The sequence below is a fragment of the Rhinolophus sinicus genome, chromosome 10 (assembly GCF_057876585.1).
Source record: "Rhinolophus sinicus isolate RSI-liver-muscle chromosome 10, RSI-T2T, whole genome shotgun sequence".
NCBI classification, from domain to species: Eukaryota; Metazoa; Chordata; class Mammalia; order Chiroptera; family Rhinolophidae; genus Rhinolophus; species Rhinolophus sinicus.
In genome coordinates, this window is record NC_142510.1 from 14,105,333 (window position 1) to 14,125,491 (window position 20,159).

The following is a 20,159-nucleotide window of genomic DNA, read 5'->3' on the forward strand; positions in this document are numbered from 1 at the left end:
AAGGAGGCAGGGTAAGAGGAGTTCTTGGGCGGGGCCTCGATTCCGGTTTGGAATTTTTGGCGCGAGTCAGTTCCGCGCGCGTTCACGGGCAGTTCCCCCTCCAGAGAGTCCTCTTGCCCCGTCGTAGAGAGCTGTGGACGGCAGACCTCAGTCCTCCTGACCGCCCCCGAGGTCTCCCGCGACCTCTGCCGACCCAGAAGCTGGGACTTCGCGGAGCTGCTCCCCGCCCCCTCGCCCCAGGTGAGCCCAGGCCCGGCCCTGAGGGTTCTCGAGCCGGACCGCCCTGCCCTCCTCTCCTCCTCCCTCTCGTCAGCCTCACCCCGCTCCAGCCTCTTTCCTCATCCCCCTCCTGTAGCCCCGCTTCCCTGTCGAATTGGGTCCTGCCCTGAACATCTGCTAACCCCTCCCTGAGCCAGTCCAGCCCCGGGCGGCCCCTCCAACTCCCCTCTAGCCTCTCTGGCGAGTCCCCTTGCTGCCCTCTCTCCTCCCCCAGCCTCCCTGTCCCCTTTCATTTGGTAACCCCTTCCCCTAGCGACTGCCCTCCCTTATTTGTCCCTCCCCAGGGAAAGCCCCACTCATGTTCCCCCTACAGCCCCTCCTCCGTGACAGTCGGTCTACTCTGTTCGCCAGGGTTTCCCCACGCCCACGGAGGTGAATCAGCTGTGGGCCTGCCCGCGAGGAGCTCACAGTCTAGCGTGGTAGACCGTGGTCAGCAGATGTGTCCAGCCCAGTGAGAGGGTGAGGCCTGTGGAAGCTGCAGAGGTCACCTGGCCCGTCCTCTGCTCAGGGCCACCCTGGATTCACCAGGGAGCTCCTGCTCCTTCTACTTTCCCTGTCCCACCCCCAAAGCTGTTTGGCCAGGCCAGTGGTGCTAGAATGTAAATGAACTTGGGATGGTCTGACAACTGGTTTAAGATGCAGATCTTAAAAGATTTAAGTGTCTCCGAATGTGCCAGGACTGGGCCTGGAGGCTGTACATACTTCTAACCAGCTTCTAACCAGCGTCCTGGGGGATCCTGACATTCCAGTTCTTTACTTTGAGAAACCCTGGGGTAGGATTCCTGAGGTAAAAGAGGCAGAAGAAAGGTCCACACAGTATGTAGGGTGAGCCTTTCAGGAAGGCCCTGTTGGGGGTCCCTCACTCGCCCAGGGACAGGAGGGTACACTTCAGATGCCTGCCCCTGTTTCAGTTATTGACTCACCCCTTGTGGGCTATGGCATCTTTTGATACACTGCCTTTCTCTCAAAATTAAACTCCTCTCCCTTTTGTTTTCTTGTTTTTGTTTCAATTACAACATTATAGTGTAATAACACAACAGCCCTCTCTGCTCCAATACACAAAGTCACTTACACCCATGGGACCATTGCAACTTTGTGTGTTCTCTCAATGACTACTCAGAGCATTATTTATTATATATTATTTATTATATAATAAATAATTATATAGCATTTATTGAGGAGTCTGCATGCCAGACACTGGGCTGAGCCTTCCCTGACTTCAGCATTACAGGTCCACAAACTCCCGAGGCCAGGAGTGTTTCAGAATTCAAAATATGCCAGATTTTAGAAAGCTAATAGAGTGCATATAACATTTATATGTAACACCACCCATGAGTCTGGGACATCATCCAATAATTAAACACATTAATATTTCTGTCAAGAAATATATGAATATTCACACTGAGAGGAAAAAAATAGGTCAGACCAGATTTTTCTGCTAAATGATTTTTGCATGTAGATATCTAGCTGTCCCAGCACCATTTGTTGAGAAGATTATTCTCTCCCACAATTGTTTTGGCACCCTTGTCAAAATCAATTGATTAGAAATGTGAGGGTTTATTTCTGAATTCTGTTTTAGTTCATTGATGTATATATCTATCCTTATGTGAGTACCACACTGTTTTGATTATTATAGCTTTGAAGTAAGTTTTGAAGTTGGGAAGTGCAAGTCCTCCAACTTCATTTTTATTGTTTTGTTTTGACTATTCTGGGGCCTATGTATTTCCATATGAATTTTAGGATCGGCTTGTCAATTTCTGCAAACAATGCAGCTGGGATTCTGATAAGGATTGTACTGAATCCGTAGATCAATTTGGAAAGTATTGCCATTTTATTCATATTAAGTCTTTGGATCTATGAACATGTAATGTCTTTCTGTTTATTTAGGTTGTTGTTAATTTCTTAAGCTGAGGGGGAACAGGAAAGAGGGTACATATGCATAATATTTGTTATGTTGACCTTCTTATTTACCACTTTTGTTTCTCTTCATTTATTGCTGTGGGTTTGAGTTACCATCTGGTGTCATTTTCTAGTCCAATATAATTTTGTTCCCACCCACCCACCTCCTTTGTGCTGTTATTTGCAAGTATGTTACATTTCTGTGTTACATGCTGAACAATACAATTACATACATATTGTCTTTTTAAATCAGTTAAGAGAAAAAGGGAGAAGAAATATGTATTTACACTGTCTTATATTACATATATATCTTAATCAATCGGTGATCTTTGTTTTTTTACGTAGGTTAGAATTACTATTTGGGATCAGTGCTTTCAGCCTGAAGAATTTCCTTTACTTTTTCTTGTAAAGCAGGTCTGTTGGCAATGAATTCTTTATTTTGTTTATCTGTGAATGTCTTTATTTTGCCTTTATTTTTGAAAGATAGTTTTGTTAGATACAGGATTCTTGGTTTACAAATCTCCCTCCTCCCCCCCAGCACTTTGAATGTCATCCTATTGCCTTCTGGCCTCCATTGTTTCTGATGAGAAATTAGCAGTTAATCATAGGGAGAGGCTTGTAAGTGATGAGTCATTTTTCTTTTGCTGTTCTCAAGATTTTCTCCTTGTTTTGGTTCACTCAGCACTTTTAATATGATATGTCTGTGTGTGTGGATCTCTGCATTTATCCTACTTGAAATTCATTGTGCTTCTTGGCTACGTTAATGTTCTTCTAAATCATATTTGGGAAGTTTTTATCCATTATTTCTTAGCATATATTTCCTGCTCCTTCTCTCTTTCTGGGACACTCATTATGCCTATATTGGTGCACTACATTTCTCTGACGCTCTGTTCCTTTTTCTTCATTTTTCCTCTCTGTTCTTCAGATTGCACAATCTCTATCAACCTACCTCAAGTTCACTAGGTATTTCTTCTGCCTCAAATCTGTTGAACCCCTCCAGTGAATTTTTTCATTTCAGTTATTGCATTCTTCAACTCTACAATTTCCATTTGGTTATTTTAATAATTTCTATCTCATTATTGATATTTCCCATTTGATGAGATATTGTCATCATGCTTCCTTTACTTTAAGCGTGGTTTTCTTTAGTTCTTTGACTATATTTATAGCGGCTACTCTGAAGTCTGTCTGTTAAATCTCACATCTGGTCCCTCTTACAGGCAGTTTCTGCTGTCTATTTTTATTCCTGTGTGTGGGTCACACTTTCCTGTGTCTTTGCATATCTTCTAGTTTTTTTGTTGAAAACTGGACATTTTACATAATATGTTTTAGCAGCTGTGGATCCTGGTTCCTCACCCGCTCGGGGACTTGCGATTGTTGTTTGCTTGTCTATTTGTTTAGTGAGTAGCTAGATCATTGTAGTGACACATCTTTCTGCAGTATGAAGCCTCTGACATTGCTCCTCAGAGGGCCCAGCCTGGGGCTTGTTCACAGTTACCCTGGGACACCAGTGGTTTTAGGGGGGGCTCTCTTTGACTGTCCTTTCCCTGATCATATCCACCTGTTAGGCTTCCCCAGTTGCCGGCTATCTGTTCTATTGTTTTTACTCTGGGTCATCAATTGCTCCATAGACTGATCCAATTAAATTTGGACTCCTTTAAAAGGTCGCTTTTGAGTTCAGTGTTGGAAGTTGTTCTGACTCCGGAAAGTCTCTTCTTAACTACCTCTTTCCCCGGTTCTCTCTGGTAAACTAGCTTGCCCATGGTTTAGCTTGTTGCGCTAATGGAGGCACCAGCTTCCTCCTATTTGCTTACTACCCAACCTCCACTGACTTTGAGAGCAGCTTTCAACTTGAACTTCCCACACTGTTTCAAATATAGTCCGTTTTTTGAAGGGAGAGCTTTGGAGCTGTCTGTTTTATGACCTTCCTCTCCCCCAAGCAGAATCTCTGAGCTGCAGCTCTGGAGGTGGGGCAGGGACAGTGATACCCATCTGAGTGACACTGCTACCTTAGGTTTGCCTCTCTCCATGTGGAACCTCCTTCCTAGGAATGAGCTGGGGCTCGAGTGATTGGGCTGCAGTATTCCCAGCCTGCTGGACCTAGGGCAGAGCTCCCACCCTATTAGTAGGGGCTGGTGGAAGGAGGGAGACTCGGCTTCTCCGCTGTACCCAGCTGGAATTTAGCCACTGCAACATGGAACTGGAGTGAAACTCCATTACATGAGTTTTAGCATCCCAACTATGAAAAAGAAAGCAAAGAAGAAACTTTTGGAATCAGACCTTCTTTTTTTACTTTGGAATTGAAGATAAGGAAGTGTGGGCCTGTGTGAATATATCTGCCTCACAGTCTTGGAAGAGGTTGCACATCTTAAAGTCAAATAGCGGTTGTGAGGAGGCAGGGAAGTATGTGCAGGTGGCCGGCTCCAGAACCTGGCTTGATTTAACCTGTGATGGACCGTAGAAGCCTCCAGGATATGGCCCCCTGCAATTCAGTTTATGTTTCTCTGACCTCCAGGTACAGATGCATGTGCAGGCGTGTATATATTTGTCCTCTGCCTTTTCCCGGCAGGTGCTCGTGTGCCCACGGCCTCCAGGTTTAAAGCAGAACATGTGTGCAGAATAGACGCGGCTTGCTTCCACAGCCTTTCTGGGGCCACAGGACAAGGCACTATTTGAGTGGCCACACTGTTCTGTATTCTGCCTCTCAGGACCTCCTGTGCTGGCCATGCCTGTGCCCACAGAGGGCACCCCGACACCCCTGAGTGGCACCCCCATCCCAGTTCCGGCCTACTTCCGCCACGCAGAACCTGGTTTCTCCCTCAAGAGGCCCAGGGGGCTTAGTCGGAGCCTCCCACCCCGGCCCCCTGTCAAGGGCAGCATTCCCATCAGCCGCCTCTTCCCTCCTCGGACACCGTGCTGGCAGCAGCCCCAGCCCCGGAGGGTGTCATTCCAAGGCGAAGCCTCTGTGACTCTGCAGAGCCCTGGTTATGACCCGAGCCGGCCAGAGTCCTTCTTCCAGCAGAGTTTCCAGAGGCTTGGCCGCCTGGGCCACGGCTCTTATGGAGAAGTCTTCAAGGTGAGTGGGGTGACAGCTCTCTGGGCCTGTCTGGGGGTGCCCTTTGCCTCCCTCCCCCTGCCTGGATGGGATAGTGTCCTGGGAAGCCTGTTCCCTTCTCTCCTGACAGCCCACCCCTCCTGGGCTGACAGGCGCCCCTTCTCAGTGCTTGATTTGGCTGCTTTCTCATAATCCCCCACGCAGACCCCTCCAAGGGCCCCCTCAGTGCATACTTTCCCCTTGTCTAGAGCCTGGCATGCCTGGTGGGGGCTCCCAGCTGTCATCTCCTCCTGCCCTGGAGCCAGCCGTGCTGGGGTCCTTGGAGAGCTCTGCCTGGCCCCCGGAGTCAGCCCCCCAAGTGCAGTGCACACCCAGCCCCCAGCCCCCCCCCCCAGGCTGGCAGGCACTTAGGCTACATCCTCCATGCCACCTTTTTAAAAAATATATATTTTTCAATAATTTATATTTCCTTTAAAATGGTAGTTTTCCATACTACATAAAGACATTTTTGTTGTTAAAAAGTACAAACAACATAGACCCCTAGGTCAGGTCTCCTTCCCAGAGGAAACCACTTCTCAGGTGGGCGTCCTTTCCAGAACTTTCTCCATACATCTCTAGAGTTGACTATATAGAGACAAACACATTTCTATTCTCCACAGTGGACCACACTGCCTATATTGTTCTGTAGGTGGCTTGGTTTCATTTCCCAATGGTCTGAGAGACCCTCTGGGTTAGTACTTAGAGGTCTGCCCTGTGTCTTCCTCGCTGGGCTCCAGCAAACCAGTGCCTGGGCTGGAGGTCTGTCCGGTTTTGCTATTGCATATGCAGGGGTGTCTCTAAAGTAGATGCATGCTGCACCTTCTGCACATGTGAAATCTTAATAGAATCTGCTGGATTGTTCTGCTTAGTGGTGGTGCCACCTCCCACCCCGCTTGTGGGTACTACCTTCCTTCTAGGTGCGCTCCAAGGAAGACGGCCAGCTCTATGCAGTAAAGCGCTCCATGTCGCCATTCCGGGGCCCCAAGGACCGGGCCCGCAAGCTGGCCGAGGTCAGTGGCCATGAGAAGGTGGGGCAGCACCCGTGCTGTGTGCGGCTGGAGCAAGCCTGGGAGGAGGGCGGCATCCTGTACCTGCAGACGGAGCTGTGCGGGCCCAACCTGCAGCAGCACTGTGAGGCCTGGGGCACCAGCTTGCCCGAGGCCCAGGTCTGGGGCTACCTGCGGGACATCCTGCTCGCTCTGGCCCACCTGCATGGCCAAGGCCTGGTCCACCTTGACATCAAGCCTGCCAACATCTTCCTGGGGCCCCGGGGCCACTGCAAACTGGGTGACTTTGGGCTGTTGGTGGAGTTGGATGCATCCGGAGACAGTGAGGCCCAGGAGGGAGACCCCCGCTACATGGCCCCCGAGCTGCTGCATGGCTCCTACGGGACAGCGGCCGACGTGTTCAGGTGAGGGCTGCGCCCGGGAGGCCCTTCCTGGGTAGCATACAGGTCAGCAGAGGGAGGGAAATGCCATTCTAGCCCAAAGTCAGGAGGATTTGGCCTCAGGCTGGGAGGCGCTACCCTAAGGGGGTGGAGGCCCCACCCTCTAGTTGAGGGGGTTCTGTGAGGCTGTAAGCAGCAAGACCTTGGAGCCGTTCCATTGGAGTTACCCATCTCCACGGAGGGACTATTATTATGCCATTTACAGGGGAACAGGCACAGAGGGGTTAAGGGACTTGCCTGAAGTCTAGTTAGCAAAGGTGAAGCTGGGACTGGACAAGGCACTGGGTTTCATGGTCTAGGCCAGTAACTACTACTCTGCCTCTAATAGTCTATCCATCCATATCCACAGGACCATGGTAAGAACACTAGTAACTATAGTACCTGTCTGGTGGCTTGTGGGCTGCGCTGGGCACTGGGTCCATGCTTCATGACATGGCTCCATCATTGGCCCTTCTGGGGCCCTAGCCCCTTCTTCCTCACCTCCCTTGCTCATGGTGGAAGACAGCTGCCCTTTTCTACCCTTTTCTCAGGGGCAGCCTTGGGCTCTGCGGTCTGTGGCCTAAGGCCAATCCTGCCCCTCTTCTGTCCCTGTCCCCTCCCCAGTCTGGGTCTCACCATCCTAGAAGTGGCATGCAACATGGAACTGCCCCATGGCGGGGAGGGCTGGCAGCAGCTGCGCCAGGGCTACCTGCCCGCCGAGTTCACTGCAGGTGAGTTGGGGGCAAGGATGGGAAGGCACATGGTGCCATGGGGAGGGCACACTCATGTTGGAGGGAATGGCTGGCAGTGGAGGGCTTCTGGGCTCAGGGACGAGTCACCCCTGACGTAGCCTTGCTCTGTGGACAGGCCTATCTTCTGAGCTGCGGTCTGTCCTCATCATGATGCTAGAGCCCGACCCCAAGCTGCGGGCCACAGCTGAGGCCCTGCTGGCCCTGCCGATGCTCAGGCAGCCGCGGCCCTGGGGCGTCCTGTGGTACATGGCTGCTGAAGCCCTGAGTCGAGGGTGGGCCCTGTGGCAGGTAAGCCTGGTGACAGTGACAGGCTATTCTGCCCTGCTCCCTGGCCTTGGGTCTGCCCAGCCTCCCTCGGCCCCCCTGTTCCCACAGGCCCTGCTTGCCCTGCTGTGTTGGCTCTGGCATTGGCTGGCTCACCCTGCCAGCTGGCTGCAGCCCCCAGGCCCGCCGGCTACTCCGCCTGGCTCGCCGCCCTGCAGCCTCCTCCTGGACAGCAGCCACTCCAGCAACTGGGATGATGACAGCATAGGGTGAGTGAGAGCTCAGGATGGATGGGTGGGGGTGGGGAAATGGGCTGTCAGTGTGGCCAAACCCCACACTGATGTCCAGGCCCCATGGGAATTAGTGGTGAACTGGGACTCCTCCCACAAACTTGGCCCCTGTCATACCCCGGGAAGGGCACCAAGGCTGGTGGGGGCACAGCCTGGCTTAGTTTGAATGCATGTTTCTTCTGCACTCAGTGTGTGGAACGGTCGCTGTGCAGAGCACAGCAGCACTGGCAACTTCACACTTAGGGCACTGACACACTAACGAGCAGCGCAAGGGCCATGGCCCCCACTGGGATTGGTAGGCAGTGCAGCCCCCACTCTAGTTGACCCTGCAGTGTCCAAGGACAAGGCATTGTCCTTATTGGGAGACGACACCCCCAGAGCCTGGCGAGCCTTGCCCTGGGAGGAATTCCTTAGTCCCAGGTGCCTGGTGGCCAAGTAAGAGGCTGTAATTAAGAAACTGCTGCAAAGGAAAATCACATGCTCCGCACAGTTCCCAGAAGGAATCACGCCATTAACCCCTTCCTTACAAAAATGTCATCCCATTGCCATAGGGACACTTTATAGTAGACACGAAGTGCCAGAAAAACTTCATGTATCATAGGTTCACTTCAACGCCAGCTCAGTTGAAGCCCGTCTTCTGCAAAGGGACCGAGGTGGCCTTTGAATGTGATCAGGTGGACTTTAAAAGTTGTGAAAGTGCTTCCTTCAGAGGGTACCACACTTCCGTTGTCCCAGACTATGGCTCCTGCCTGTGTCCAGCGGGAGCCAGCCCAGGGACAGGGTGGTCTTGCTGCTCCCAAGGCCTCCTCACCGTACATTCCCCAGCCGACACCCTGCTTGTCTCGCCCACCCCGTGCAGGCCCTCGCCTTCTCCAGAGGCCATGCTGGCCAGGGCCGCCAGGAGCACCTCCACTCCCCGGAGCACACACACACTGAGGTACGTAGGCCCAGGGTCGGGGAGGGGATGGAAGGTGCAGCTTCCAGATCCTGAGGGTCATTTCTCTCGCTTCCTTTCCCCCAGGGATGCCCTGGACCTAAGTGACATTGACTCTGAGCCCCCTCACGGCTCCTTCCCCTCCTTTGAGCCACGGAACCTCCTCAGCATGTTTGAGGACTCGCTGGGCCCAACCTGAGCCCCAGCCCAGCCTTGGCGCTTTTAACCTTTTAGCCTATCCCCACATCCTCTTGGAAGCTGGGGTCCCTCTGGGAACTCCAGTGGCCCTTTCTGCCTGGCCATGTCTAATAAAAGGTATCTGAAACTTGGGAGCACCCAAGCTTGCTTGCATGGCAACACAGCGCTTCTTGCCCCTTTTATTGATGTCGCCTAGGGCCTCCGGCCAGCCGACTGGAGCTGGGAACCCCACACTGTGTGGAGCAGAGATTTCCTGAGCAGACACATCCCCGATGGGCAGGTTGAGCTGTCAGAACATGGCACTCACGGTGGAGAGTAGGCCCCCAGCCCAATGGGCCTGGGTCCAGGGCCACTCAGCTCTTTGTAGCTCTATGCCAGTTGCCTGGAGAAAGCAGCAGCAGCCCTCCTGCCTCTTGGTCCTGGGATAAGGGGCTAGTCCTCCTGCCCAAACCCCTCACTCCACAGTCTGGACAGAGGGAGAAGGGGTGGGTGAGCCTCAGGCTGCTGGGAGGGCTGGCATGCAGGGCCCAGAGACAAGTCAGGAATCGTAGGCTCATAGCTGGGCCAGGCACCTACAAAATACCTTGCATGAAAGTCTAAAGAGGGGCAGGGTGGGGCGATGGCTCTGGGCTGGCAGGATTCCAACTGTGAGCAAGATTTGACCACAGAGCCCCTCTGGCCCAACCCTCACAAGTCACAGAGGGCCAACTGAGGTCCTGAGAAGGACTGGTTTCCTTTCAGCCTGCACAGGAAGACTGCCCCTGGAAGAAGGCAAGGAGGGATGTTGGAGCTCCGAGGCGTGGGTAGGAGAGGCTTGTCCCAGGGGAAGAATGGGTGAACAGACCAGGGCTCCCAGCTGGGAAACATCCAGGGAGCCAGCTCCTTGCAGATCAACAGGAGGGAAGCTTCGTGTTGGTGGCCCTAGAAGACTGTGGGCAGGCGGACATGGCAGGTGGCTCAGTCTGGTGGGCAGGCATGGTGGGCAACCCAGAGCAGGTCAGGCACGACGCCAGCGTGCAGCTGCAGGATGGAGCCCACACTGAGCAGGTGCATAATCTGGTGAGAGTTGCCCCAGTAGTCGAAGCGGCCCGGTCCCCAGCGCTCTGGCAGACGGGCCACATTCACTAGCCCCCCAAGCAGTGCCAGCGCATCCATGCGCAGGTAGCAGGGCAGGGAGTCTGGGGCCCCAGAGCCCAGCCCCACTCCCCGGGCCCCAAATACCAGGAGGCGGGCACCAGCCTGCCAACCAAAAGCACGGAGCCGAGCACTGGTGGAGGGTGCAGTGAGGGCCCGCCAACCAGCCACACCCGACAGCATGGTGTAGCCCACCAGGGCGGCTGGGCGCAGCCAGGGCCTGCAGGCCAGGGTGCAGTGGATGATGGGCAGGGCCCCTGCACAAAAAAGAGAGGCAGGAGAGGGCACATCAGTCTGGGGATCTGCCTGCCCTTCCTACACAGGGCTCATGTGAGTGTCCCCTGCCTCCACCTCCCAAGTTGCCCTCCAGCTCCCATCCTGTGAGCCTCCCCCATCCCTTGACTCACCGAGGGTGTTGACAAGGCAGACCCCACACATATCCAGGGCAAGGAGCCGGGTGTATACAGGGCTGCCGCCTTGGTGGCACATGAAGAGATGGTAGAGCACAGAGCCTGCAGGTGGTGCCAGGCAGGCCACACAGTGTGTGCCCCCCAGCCAGCCATCCTTGCCCAGCTGACCCCAGGGCATGGTCATCGGCAACAGCACTAGGAAGCCCAGCAGGGCCAGCCCTGGGGGAGGGAGACAATTATCCATCACACAACTTCAGTACAGGACAGGTCATGTCCTCAGGGAGTCCACAGTCTAGAGACAACACGGGAGGGATGAGAGCAAGACAGATCTTGACAGTGCTGATAGCCAGCCAGCCAGCCATCGCCAGACCTGGGACAGAGGCAGGCCCTGGGCTTTTAGGGACTTATTCAGAAGAGCTCCCAGTAGTTCTGGAAGTAGAACCCATTATTCCTACTTTGCAGGTGAAGAAACAGTAACCCATTCCCAGGTGACCCCAGCAAGGAAGAGAGACCTGGGCAGTCTAACTCCCAAGCTGCTCCCACCCCTGCAGCCACATCACCTCCTCTGAAAGCAAGGGCCCCCAAGCCTCCAACCTGGCCACCTCAGTGTGTCAGCAGAAGCCAGGAGTAGGCATTGACCTCAAGCGGAGTTCTGAATAGGACATGTGGGCAATGATACCAGATCCAGGGCCATTTAGCTTGCTCATCCCAACTCTGTCCTCTCTTCTCCATAAGTGACCAGACAAAGGAAGGCTTTAGGCCTTTTTGTCTTCCATAAGGGGGTGAGGCCAGGCAGGGGGTAGGGGGCTGAAAGGAGCTTGTTCCATCTACCCAAGCACCTTCTCGGTGAGCTCCATTCCTCCAAACCTAAGTGTCCTACCCCTCACTCCCAGATGGCACTCTGGCATTGCCCTCACAGGGGTAAAAGGTGGGCACAGCAGGCTGGGGCCGCTGACTGCCCACTCTTGCAGGGTCTGGCCAGGCCATAGTCCTCCAATTAGCTGGGCCCAGCCTGCTCAGGGCCCCTCTTGCTGGCCAGGGCAGGCCAAGGACGGACAGGGCTGTGTCAGCAGAGCTCAACCAGGCCGCGGAGGAGGGGCCCGGCGCCGGAGGGGTGGGGGGTGGGGGGAAGAAGGAGTGGCCACCAGGCGGAGCCCCAAGACTGGGCTGCCCAGGAGGGGGGTGGCAGGGCTGCCGCACGGGGTGGGGCTGGGTCCTGGCTTCCCCTTCTGGGCCCCTCCTCGTCCAAGTAAACACCTATCTCCGGGAAGGGTACTGGCGGGGGAGGGTGCATAGAGCACCAGGATTATGAAGAGGCTGGACACTAGGCTTCTTCCTGGGGCTCAGGGAGATTAAGCAGACTCAGTCCCCCATTCTGCTTTCCTCGCCTGTCCCGGGGGCCCCGCCGGGGGAGTGGAAGCGGGCAGCACCGTCCGGGACAATGGCAGCTTTGTCACCGCGGCTCCTGGCCGTGCCAGAGCCCGGGCAGCCCAGGACCTGAGCTCTAGGGCACTCCTCGGCCTTCCGGCCCCCGGCCTGGTGCGGGCAGGGCTGCCGCGGGTGTAGAATGTGGGGCGCGGCTCACCGTGTGTGTAGATGTTGCCCAGCTCGTTGTGCAGGTAGAAGAGGCTACGCAGGCAGCCCGAGCCGCTGCTGGCTGGCCGGTAGCCGGTCAGCACGAACTTGTTGAACTGCAGGTGCGGCGGCGAGCTGGCCCAGTCCAGCAGGCGCGGCCCAGCCAGGAACGCCATGGCCCAGCCTGGCGCGGGCTGTCTGCGTTCCTCTTGTCCCCGGGCCTTCTCCTCAGTGGGGTTGCAGCGGCGGGAGGTTCATCGTGACGCCCGCCCACCGTCTAATGCACAGTCCGCGCAAGCGCCGGCTTTGGGGTCTTGGCTCGCGTCGCCTCCCCGCGCTGCGCAAGCGCGGGCCTGGCGCCCCCGCGCCAGGGGGCTGGGGACACACGGGGCGATGGAGCGCACTGCGGCTCGCTCCGCTGGGGCAGGCGCGCCGCAGGGACAGCTCGCCGCGGCGGCAGCTGCCAGTAGTCTCTGCAGCCGCGAGGACGGGCGCGGCCCGACGCGTACCGGGATGCCAGGCTCCGCCCCAGCTGACCGCCCCCGCCATCCCGCTAGCGTTTCGCGCGCTGGGCCCCTGACGTAGATGCTGCGAGGGCCAATGGTCGCTGCTGGCGGGGAGGCCCCGCCCCGAGACCGCCCAGGCCTCAACCTTCTTAGTATAAAGTATGCGGTCCTAGCCTCATTTGCATGGGGTGGCTGTTGACTTGGGACCCGACGTTCAGGTTCCCCGTGACTCTGCCGGAGTAACCCCAGCATCTCGCGTTCCTTCTCAGTGCGTGCCCGGGCTTTCTGTGTGACCCCCTGGTCAACGCACCTTTGGGGACCCACCCTCCCCGGCACAGCCCCACTCCGCAGCCCGGGCTCTGTCCAAGGTACTAGCGGCCCGGGACGTTCGGACGGGTCAAGCGTAGGGCCGGTGCTACCCCACTCCAGGGGGGATTTCTCCACTGGCCCGGCTCCCCAGGAGCGCAGCAAGGCGCACTGAGGTGCCCAGGCCTCTACGGGTGTGCGTGACGCGCCCGGCGCCCTTGGGCGACGCCCAAGCCTTCAGGTCCGGCTTCTTCGAGCTTGTGCTCCACCAAACTCTCTCCCTGTTATCGCCGACAGGTGCACCTTTGGCCTCGCCCAGGACTGGGAGGAAACGGAGGGGAAGACAGAGGGCAAGAGGGCAGGGGAGAAAGGTCGGACCCCGCCTGGATTCATACTAAGGCGGGCCCAGGAAGGCATCCCTTCTGCTTAACCTGGCTCACAGCCGGCCTCCTCCTCCCCTTCTCCGGGACCCCGCCCACCCATCCTTCCGCCTGGGCATTTCAGGCGGCTCCCAACCAAACACTCGTCGCGTGGAACGCCCTTAATTTGCATGGACACACCCAACCGTTGGCCCCAGTGTCTTCATCAACATAACTCTTCTCGCTCACCACAGTTAGAATTTACAGAGCCCTGTACCAAAATAGGTCCTTTATTCAAAGTCTATGGATGTTCTTTTGGCTACTTTTGTTGGTCTCTCACATTTCACTTAGGGCAGCAGTCCAGGACCACCCCAAGAGGGGCTCAAAAACTCCTGACATCAGAGATGCCCGTATCAAGGTCTATGATGAGGGGGGCCGATTTCTCTTGCCCTTTGGCTTCCACCATCTGGACCCCAGAATCAGGTCCAATAATAGCATCAGATGCTTTCTGTCCGACCTCCAGCCTCTGAGAAATGACCAGAGACCGAGCTGCCCTTAAAAAAGTGGAAGGCCAAGGTAGAGGGCGGCACAGCGTCGCGTGTCCATTCCACTGTAGGAGGATCCAATGGACCTTGGGGGTCCCGAGTCAGAGAGCAGAGATGAGCGACCGCAGGGAACTCTGGCTGGAGGTGCTCAGGGGGCGGTAACTCGAGGCTAGACCCTCAGCCTGGGGGCCCGCGGGGGGACAGGGCAGGGCCACCCCTCGAGGACGGCGGTACCACACGGCCCAGCTTCTCCCCGAGCCCCGGGAAGGCCCCAACGCTGGAGGACCTTTCCCCGGAGCCAGCAGACAGCTCCTAGACAGAGAATAGACCTCAGCTGAATACCCAACCAATCTCACCTCCAGCATCCTGCTTCACCTGCGATCCCACGCGCGATTTTCTGTGTGGACCCAAGGCCAGTCCCTCAAGAACCCATGAATTCCTCCCAGCTCCGTTCCCTTCCTGGGTCCCCAGCTTCCCACCAGGGCACCGCGCCCCAGCGCGCGCACCGTCGGCGCAGCACGCGCAGCAGTGACAGCAGCAGCAGCAGCAGCAGCAGCACTGAGACGGCGGTCACCATTGAGAAGACCCGAGCTGCGGGAACACAGGTGCGGTGAGGACAGGGCTCAGAAGGGTATGCTCCCCAAATTTCCTCTCGCCTCGAACGCCCGCCTCACCCCCCATCGTAGCCTCCGGAGCCCCAGGCCGGGGGCTGCAGCTCACGTTGGTCCCGTCGGGGAGCGCTGCAGGGGTCTGGGCCGAGCCTTTGGGTGGCGCCCGGTCCTCGGCGGCGTCCTGCAGCCCTGCGGAGAGGGGTGTGAGGCAGGGTGGCGGGGGGAGCAGTCCTGAGGGGGGGACCCGGCCGGGACTCACCGCGGTAGGTGAGCGCAAAGCCCTGCGCGTGGCCGCGCGCGTCGCTGCGGAAGGTGAGCAGCAGCGCGGCGGCGCGCAGGCGCAGCGGCCCGGGCGGCGGTGGGAGGGCGCCGTCGAAGACGTGGAGCAGGCTGCCGGAGGCCGCGTCGCGCAGCTCCAGCCGGTCGCGAGGGTCAGCCAGCTCGAAGAGGCGGAAGGTGAGCTCCAGCGCCGCGCCCGGTGGGCCAAGAGCCCAACTGCAGTTCCGGTCCGGCCCATACTCGTCCGGAAAGTCCGGGGAGTAGATGACGCCCTGAGGTGCAGTCCAGTTCCCCTGGCAGGAGCCCACTGACACTGTGGGCCAGGCCGGCGGTCAGAACCCAGAAACCCGCGGGCTTCACCTTCACAGGACGGGGCTCCATACCGCTGACGTTCCGCTGCTTCCCAAGCAGCCCCCGCCGCTAGGCCGGTCCACTCGCATCCTCCGGCCCCTTCCATAGGTTTACATTGATCCCCTCCTCAAATCCCGCTCTCAACCCCAGACCCCGCCCTTGGCCAGGACATTCAGCCCAGTCCTCTCATCGGACCCTTCACTCAACCCAATTCTCTTCTCAGGCCCCGCCCCCAGTTTACGGCCTCTCCTTCCCGCGTTTCGCCCCCTAACGGGACTTCGCACTCCGCGTCCCACCCAGACTCCTCCTTTCACCCAGGACCCTCATCCCTGTCCGCTCCTCACCTTCGTAGATGCCCAGGCGCCCATCGCCTCCGCACAGCTGGCCCGGATGGCCGAAGCAGATCTGGTCACAGTCTGTGGCCGGGGCCGGGCGTCCCCGGGCCAGGTCGCTTTCAGAGCCACAGAAGCAGGCGTAGCCAGCCTCCACGCCCGCCAGCTGGGAGCATAGACTGGGTGACTCCAAGGGCAGGGTCTGGGGTAGGGGTAAGTTAGTGGGAGCCAGGGGTCGGGCTTGGAAGTGGGAATTGGGCTGGAGGTTCAGAAATCAGTGTCAAGGTTTGGCGTCAGAGTTGGAAGTTGATTTGGGTCCTGAAGTCAAGGTCAGGGGGTCACTGGTCTGGGCCGGTGGGCAGTACCTGGTAGCCCTTCATGCGGCAGAAGCGAAGGCACACCTGGACCGTGAGCTTCGTTGAGGTGCCACTGGGGCCGCTGAGAGCCGGGGGTGCTCCCGAGTCCACAAAGCAGCCCAAGTAACCTGGCACTGAAGGGTCAGGGGAGTCAAGCTCTGTCTCTTGCTTCCAAAAGTGAACTCCACTCAGGCAGTCCAGGGCTCCCACCCCTGTCCAGCTTGGCCTACTCACTGTGACATGTGGGGATGTCACAGTAGCGCCAGTAGATGCCCTCCTCTGTCTCGGCCACATAACACCACGGCTGCACATCACCATCTGGATTCCTGAAGATGGGGAGAAGTGGTCGGGATCCTACCACCCCAAGGGCCGTAAATCCCAGGCCCCAACCCAGGGCCTCAACCCAGGGCCTATTCAGAAAATGGTCAGCGTGTGTAATAGAGCTCCTCTCTGTTCTGCGTGTGGACTTCCAAGTAGACATGGGAAGTTATTAAAGGGTCCTAATGGTCTTCAGCTGTTGCTAGGACGTGACCTCACATATGAGGACTTTGAGGCTATCTGTAGTGTTCGCCCCCAACTCCGCCATGGGCCTCTGCCAAGTGCCTGGCTTCAGAACCCTGCTTTAAAGCAGAAGTGGTGACTCCTGTCAGCCTAGAAGTGTTGTCCCGCTCAGCTCGCTCCCTGCTGCTCCAGACTGCAGTTGTGGCTCTGAACCCCCAATCCCACCATCACTGCTAGTGGATGCCCCTCAAAGAAGTTGTATGGCAGGAGCCCGGCCCCTCACTCCTGGCCCCGCCCGCACTGGCCCCTTGAGTACCCAGGCCTCATCTGAGGCTCTGCAGGAGTTGATCACCTAAGCCCCGACACACGTCAGAAAATGTTCTGAGCGCCCAGCCCTGCTCCCAGCGCAGGCTGGACCCTTCAGCTCTGCCCCCAGACCCTCCGGGTGGACCCGATACCTGCCCAGCGGCAGACCTACGCCGGCAATAGTGCACCCAGCACAGGCCCCGCCCCAAAAGGTCCCTCCTCAAGCAGACCACGCCCGTGGCTCTCACCTGCAGAAGTTGTGCGCACCCAGCCCCCAGCGGCCCTGGGGGTCGCTGGCGCTGCTGTAGCTATGCTGCTGCGTCTGGTCCCAGAAGAGGCATGGGCGGCCGGCCTCGCGCGGGCCGGTGTGGTTTTGGCGGCCGCGGTAGTCGGCGCCATTCACCTGGAAGCACTCGGACAGGCCTGCACGGCGACGGCGGGGTCTGGGAAAGTCCGGAGCCTCGCCCGACATCATCACCCCCTGACGCCAACTCCCGCCCGGCTCCCAGCCAGAGCCCCTGGCGCTGCTCAGCTGCTCCTGCCACTTGCTCTGCCCCCTCCCCAGGCTCAGGGTCCTAGGCGCGGAGACGGAGGAGGGAGTGGTAGCCAAGGCTCCGTTGCCCGGCCAAGACTCACCTGGGTTATGCAGGCTCCCGGCAGAAGCCCCGCGCAGCATCGGGAGGACGTGGAGGAGAAGAAGGAGACCCTGCGAGGCCCGTGTCTCCATCGCCCCCAACTAGCAGAGGTCGCTGTGGCCCGAATACGACCAGTGCTGCCCCCGGGGTCGCTCCGGGGTCTCCCAGGAGACCCGGGGGGCGTTTTCCACTGACAGTGCCGCTTCGTCCCACTCTGGGCAACGCCCTCCGTCTGGGGCGGGGAAATAGCTCCCGGGGGTATTTGCCTCCCAGGAGTTCTGCCCCTGGAGGCGTCTCTTTCCTCCTGCCTCTAACTGGGCGCTGGGGGGTGTGTCTCCGGCCAGGGGCGGTCTCCGTCTCTGCCTCTCTGTACTCCGGGTCTTGCCGTGACCTCCACACCCACGGCCTCCCGCTGCGCCTTGCTCTCCGAATCTCCCTAGCCCAGGTCTCTAAGGCGCTGGCTCCTACCCCCTTCGCGTCCCTCTGCGGGTCCCTCCCCCCTGGGTCCCTCCCTCTCCCCCCAGGCCGGGAAGCCCCGCCCGAGACTGAAGCGGAGGCAGCAGGTCCAGACGCCTTCCACGCCTGCCCCGGGACCCTCGGCGTCCCGGCGCTCGCCTCTTCGCTGCTCCCCCTCTCAGGGCCGGTGCAGGTTCTAGGGGGAGTGTGTCGAGGAGGACCCTACCGGGGGAGATACAGGACTCTTTCCCGAGGTCACATGTCCCCGGGACACCCCTTCACGGGCACAACTGAATGAAATGTACGCACGCACTCGCTCTCAGTCGGCCACTCGTAGTCATAGGCTCACACGCCCACCCTCTTTCGGATCCTCACGCCTTTCCACAGGTCCCGACGCCTCTGGCCTGACGGAGGAAGTGCCACTCCCTCATCCCCGCACCCTCCAAAGAGGCGGGAATGGTGGACGCTCAGTCCCCGACAGGCACTGGCAGCTGGTGTCTGGGGAGGAAGGCAGCTGCACCCTTAGTCTCAGCCTGTCCCCTTCTCTCCTCCCCCTTTTCTCCCTGGGACCCCCCACCCCCTAGCCCAGGCTCGCCGGAGCCATCGCCACGCGGTGGAATTCCCCCAGCGGTGCCCCCCCACACACACCTGGTGGGGGAGGGGGAGGGGAGCAGGCCCAGGCAGGCGTGGGGGGAAATTCCCCACCCCCTCCCCCTGGGCCCGAGTCTTCTGATCTCCCAGCGCCGCCCGCCCGCTGCCCTCAGGGCTTGGGGGGAGGCCAGCGCAGGTGCGTGGGAGGGCGGGGGCGGGGGCCTGAGGAGGAGATGGGTGGTGGCTGGGGGCCCAGAGCGGCCCCGCCCCGCCCAGATCCCTTGCCCCTTAGTCCAGCCTTCCCACCCCTCACCAAACCCACATCAGGCTGTCCACCCTAGGAGGACAGGTTCCGGCCTCGTCAGTAACACCCCTGCCCCCAACATGGGGGATGCAGGAAGGATTCTAGAAAGGCCGCTGATGGTGATGAGACCAGTGGAGACCTCACAGTTAGTGCCTCACACACAGGCTCTTGGGTCTGAGAGCAGGTGGTGTCCAGGGAAGCATTAGAAGGAGATGGGCTTACTGAGACTAGAGGCTGGTGCCTGAGTTGCCTCCTGGCGCTGGGGGAAGCTCAGGCTGACCAGGGCTCACCTCCCAGTTGCCTGGTCCCACAGAGCACTTGACTGGAGTTTCACCTGGTAACTGGTGACTGGGTAGCCACCCTTCTCCTTCCCACCCAACAGCGCCATGGCTTGAGAGGCTCAGTGGCATCGTCCTAGCCTCTCCCCCATGGACAGCACCCTAGGGCTGCAGGCGTAGGCCATGGTCTGGGCAATGCGGGTACACGGGGAGCCTTGCCTCCCATGGTCACAGACTGCCAAGGAAAGGTGAAGTGAGGGACAGGGACAACTAGGACCCTGTGTGCAGAATGGGGATCAGTGGGGGGGAGTGGAGGAGGAACTCGCCCCTTCCCTGATGGGAGGGTGGACCAAAAAGCACTGTCCATTTGGACCCCTCACATCCCACTGCCAGTCTCCTGCAAGGGGGGTGTCAGATGACAGGGAGGGGGTTCTCAGTTCCAGAACTGGGGCTGAGATGAGGGGCAGTGTCCTCACTGCAAGCTCTAGTCCCGGGTGACTCACAGGACCTCCAACTAAGAAGGCCTGGGCCGTCATTCCCTGCTGAGGGAACCCACAGACTAGGGGCTTAAACAGAAATTTATTGTCTCAGTCTGGAGGCTATAAGTCCAAGTTCGAGATGCCACCAGAGTTGGTTCCTTCTGCGAGTTCTGGGGGAGAATCTGTTCGATGCCTCTTGATGAGCTTTGGCAGTTTGCTGGCTATCATTGGCTTTCCTTGCTTGTAGAAGCATCACCCTGACCTTCAACTTCATCTTCACATGGCATTCTCCCTGTGTGTGTGTGTCTGTGTCCAAATTTCCCCTTTCTAGAAGGATGCTACTCATTGGATTAGGGCTCATCCGATTCCAGTATGCCTTCATCTTAGCTAATTATATCTGTGATGACCTATTGGGTGAGTTAGATGTGTGCATTACATCTCAGTAAAGCTTATACTAAAAAAGAAAGAACTAGGCAGGGTGGTACTGGTGGGCTGACAACTGATGTAATGTATAGGGACAGGCAGAGTAGTGTTGAGGACGTCTCTGGGTTTCTCTTTGTGGTAGGACCATCAGAAGAAGAGGACAACAGGTAGACACTCCCTTTTGCTGCCTACACTCGGTGACCACGGGACACCCAGGGCCAGGGGTCTGGAGGCAGCTGGACACACAGGTTTGGTTGCAGAAGGGAGGGCCAGCCTGGTGCTGCAGACT

General features: G+C 57.9%; 3 protein-coding genes across 11 annotated transcripts; 1 reads left to right on the top strand and 2 right to left on the bottom strand.

Annotated features, from left to right (window-relative positions):
* Positions 1-15: 15 nt before the first annotated feature.
* Positions 16-9,296, top strand: PKMYT1 (protein kinase, membrane associated tyrosine/threonine 1). Of its 8 annotated transcripts, XM_074322552.2 has the most exons (9): positions 51-240; positions 631-738; positions 4,745-5,251; positions 6,187-6,680; positions 7,320-7,426; positions 7,563-7,735; positions 7,823-7,980; positions 8,861-8,938; positions 9,023-9,296. In XM_074322552.2, exons 3-9 carry the CDS (start codon positions 4,901-4,903, stop codon positions 9,132-9,134), a joined length of 1,473 nt encoding a protein of 490 aa, XP_074178653.1. In that variant the 5' UTR covers positions 51-240; positions 631-738; positions 4,745-4,900; the 3' UTR covers positions 9,135-9,296. The 8 variants fall into 8 exon arrangements, with proteins under 8 accessions (XP_074178647.2, XP_074178648.2, XP_019575191.1 ...); XM_019719632.3 differs by lacking the exon at positions 631-738 and having other exon boundaries at positions 27-240; positions 4,884-5,251; XM_074322553.2 differs by lacking the exon at positions 631-738 and having other exon boundaries at positions 79-240.
* PAQR4 (progestin and adipoQ receptor family member 4) lies at positions 9,282-12,786 on the bottom strand. The gene is made up of 3 exons (XM_019719633.3): positions 12,263-12,786; positions 10,675-10,896; positions 9,282-10,524 (listed from the first exon to the last, which is right to left on the bottom strand). The coding sequence occupies exons 1-3, from the start codon at positions 12,426-12,428 to the stop codon at positions 10,091-10,093; spliced, it is 822 nt and encodes a 273-aa protein (XP_019575192.1). The 5' UTR covers positions 12,429-12,786; the 3' UTR covers positions 9,282-10,090.
* A 668-nt stretch (positions 12,787-13,454) lies between these two features.
* Positions 13,455-18,332, bottom strand: KREMEN2 (kringle containing transmembrane protein 2). 2 transcript variants are annotated; one of them, XM_088801322.1, is made up of 9 exons: positions 17,341-18,332; positions 16,953-17,127; positions 16,132-16,223; positions 15,907-16,031; positions 15,554-15,743; positions 14,839-15,171; positions 14,643-14,768; positions 14,475-14,559; positions 13,455-14,280 (listed from the first exon to the last, which is right to left on the bottom strand). In XM_088801322.1, the coding sequence occupies exons 1-9, from the start codon at positions 17,429-17,431 to the stop codon at positions 14,070-14,072; spliced, it is 1,428 nt and encodes a 475-aa protein (XP_088657448.1). In that variant the 5' UTR covers positions 17,432-18,332; the 3' UTR covers positions 13,455-14,069. The 2 variants fall into 2 exon arrangements, with proteins under 2 accessions (XP_088657448.1, XP_019575144.3); XM_019719585.3 differs by having other exon boundaries at positions 13,471-14,280; positions 15,554-15,707; positions 17,341-18,328.
* Between the last annotated feature and the right edge of the window lie 1,827 nt (positions 18,333-20,159).

What these genes read in the sequence shown, in the direction of transcription:
- PKMYT1 (XM_074322546.2), top strand. Translation starts at nt 4,901, where the DNA reads ATGCCTGTGCCCACAGAGGGCACCCCGACACCCCTGAGTGGCACCCCC. An exon ending in TGGGATGATGACAGCATAGG is followed by an intron (nt 7,981 to 8,860) that starts GTGAGTGAGAGC and finishes CACCCCGTGCAG; the next exon opens with GCCCTCGCCTTCTCCAGAGG. An exon ending in CGGAGCACACACACACTGAG is followed by an intron (nt 8,939 to 9,022) that starts GTACGTAGGCCC and finishes CCTTTCCCCCAG; the next exon opens with GGATGCCCTGGACCTAAGTG.
- PAQR4 (XM_019719633.3), bottom strand. Translation starts at nt 12,428, where the DNA reads ATGGCGTTCCTGGCTGGGCCGCGCCTGCTGGACTGGGCCAGCTCGCCG. An exon ending in GGGCAACATCTACACACACG is followed by an intron (nt 10,897 to 12,262) that starts GTGAGCCGCGCC and finishes TCCCTCCCCCAG; the next exon opens with GGCTGGCCCTGCTGGGCTTC. An exon ending in CTGCCTTGTCAACACCCTCG is followed by an intron (nt 10,525 to 10,674) that starts GTGAGTCAAGGG and finishes TTTTTTGTGCAG; the next exon opens with GGGCCCTGCCCATCATCCAC.
- KREMEN2 (XM_088801322.1), bottom strand. Translation starts at nt 17,431, where the DNA reads ATGGAGACACGGGCCTCGCAGGGTCTCCTTCTTCTCCTCCACGTCCTC. An exon ending in CTTTGCGCTCACCTACCGCG is followed by an intron (nt 14,769 to 14,838) that starts GTGAGTCCCGGC and finishes CCCTCTCCGCAG; the next exon opens with GGCTGCAGGACGCCGCCGAG. An exon ending in TCCGGAGGCTACGATGGGGG is followed by an intron (nt 14,560 to 14,642) that starts GTGAGGCGGGCG and finishes GTGTTCCCGCAG; the next exon opens with CTCGGGTCTTCTCAATGGTG.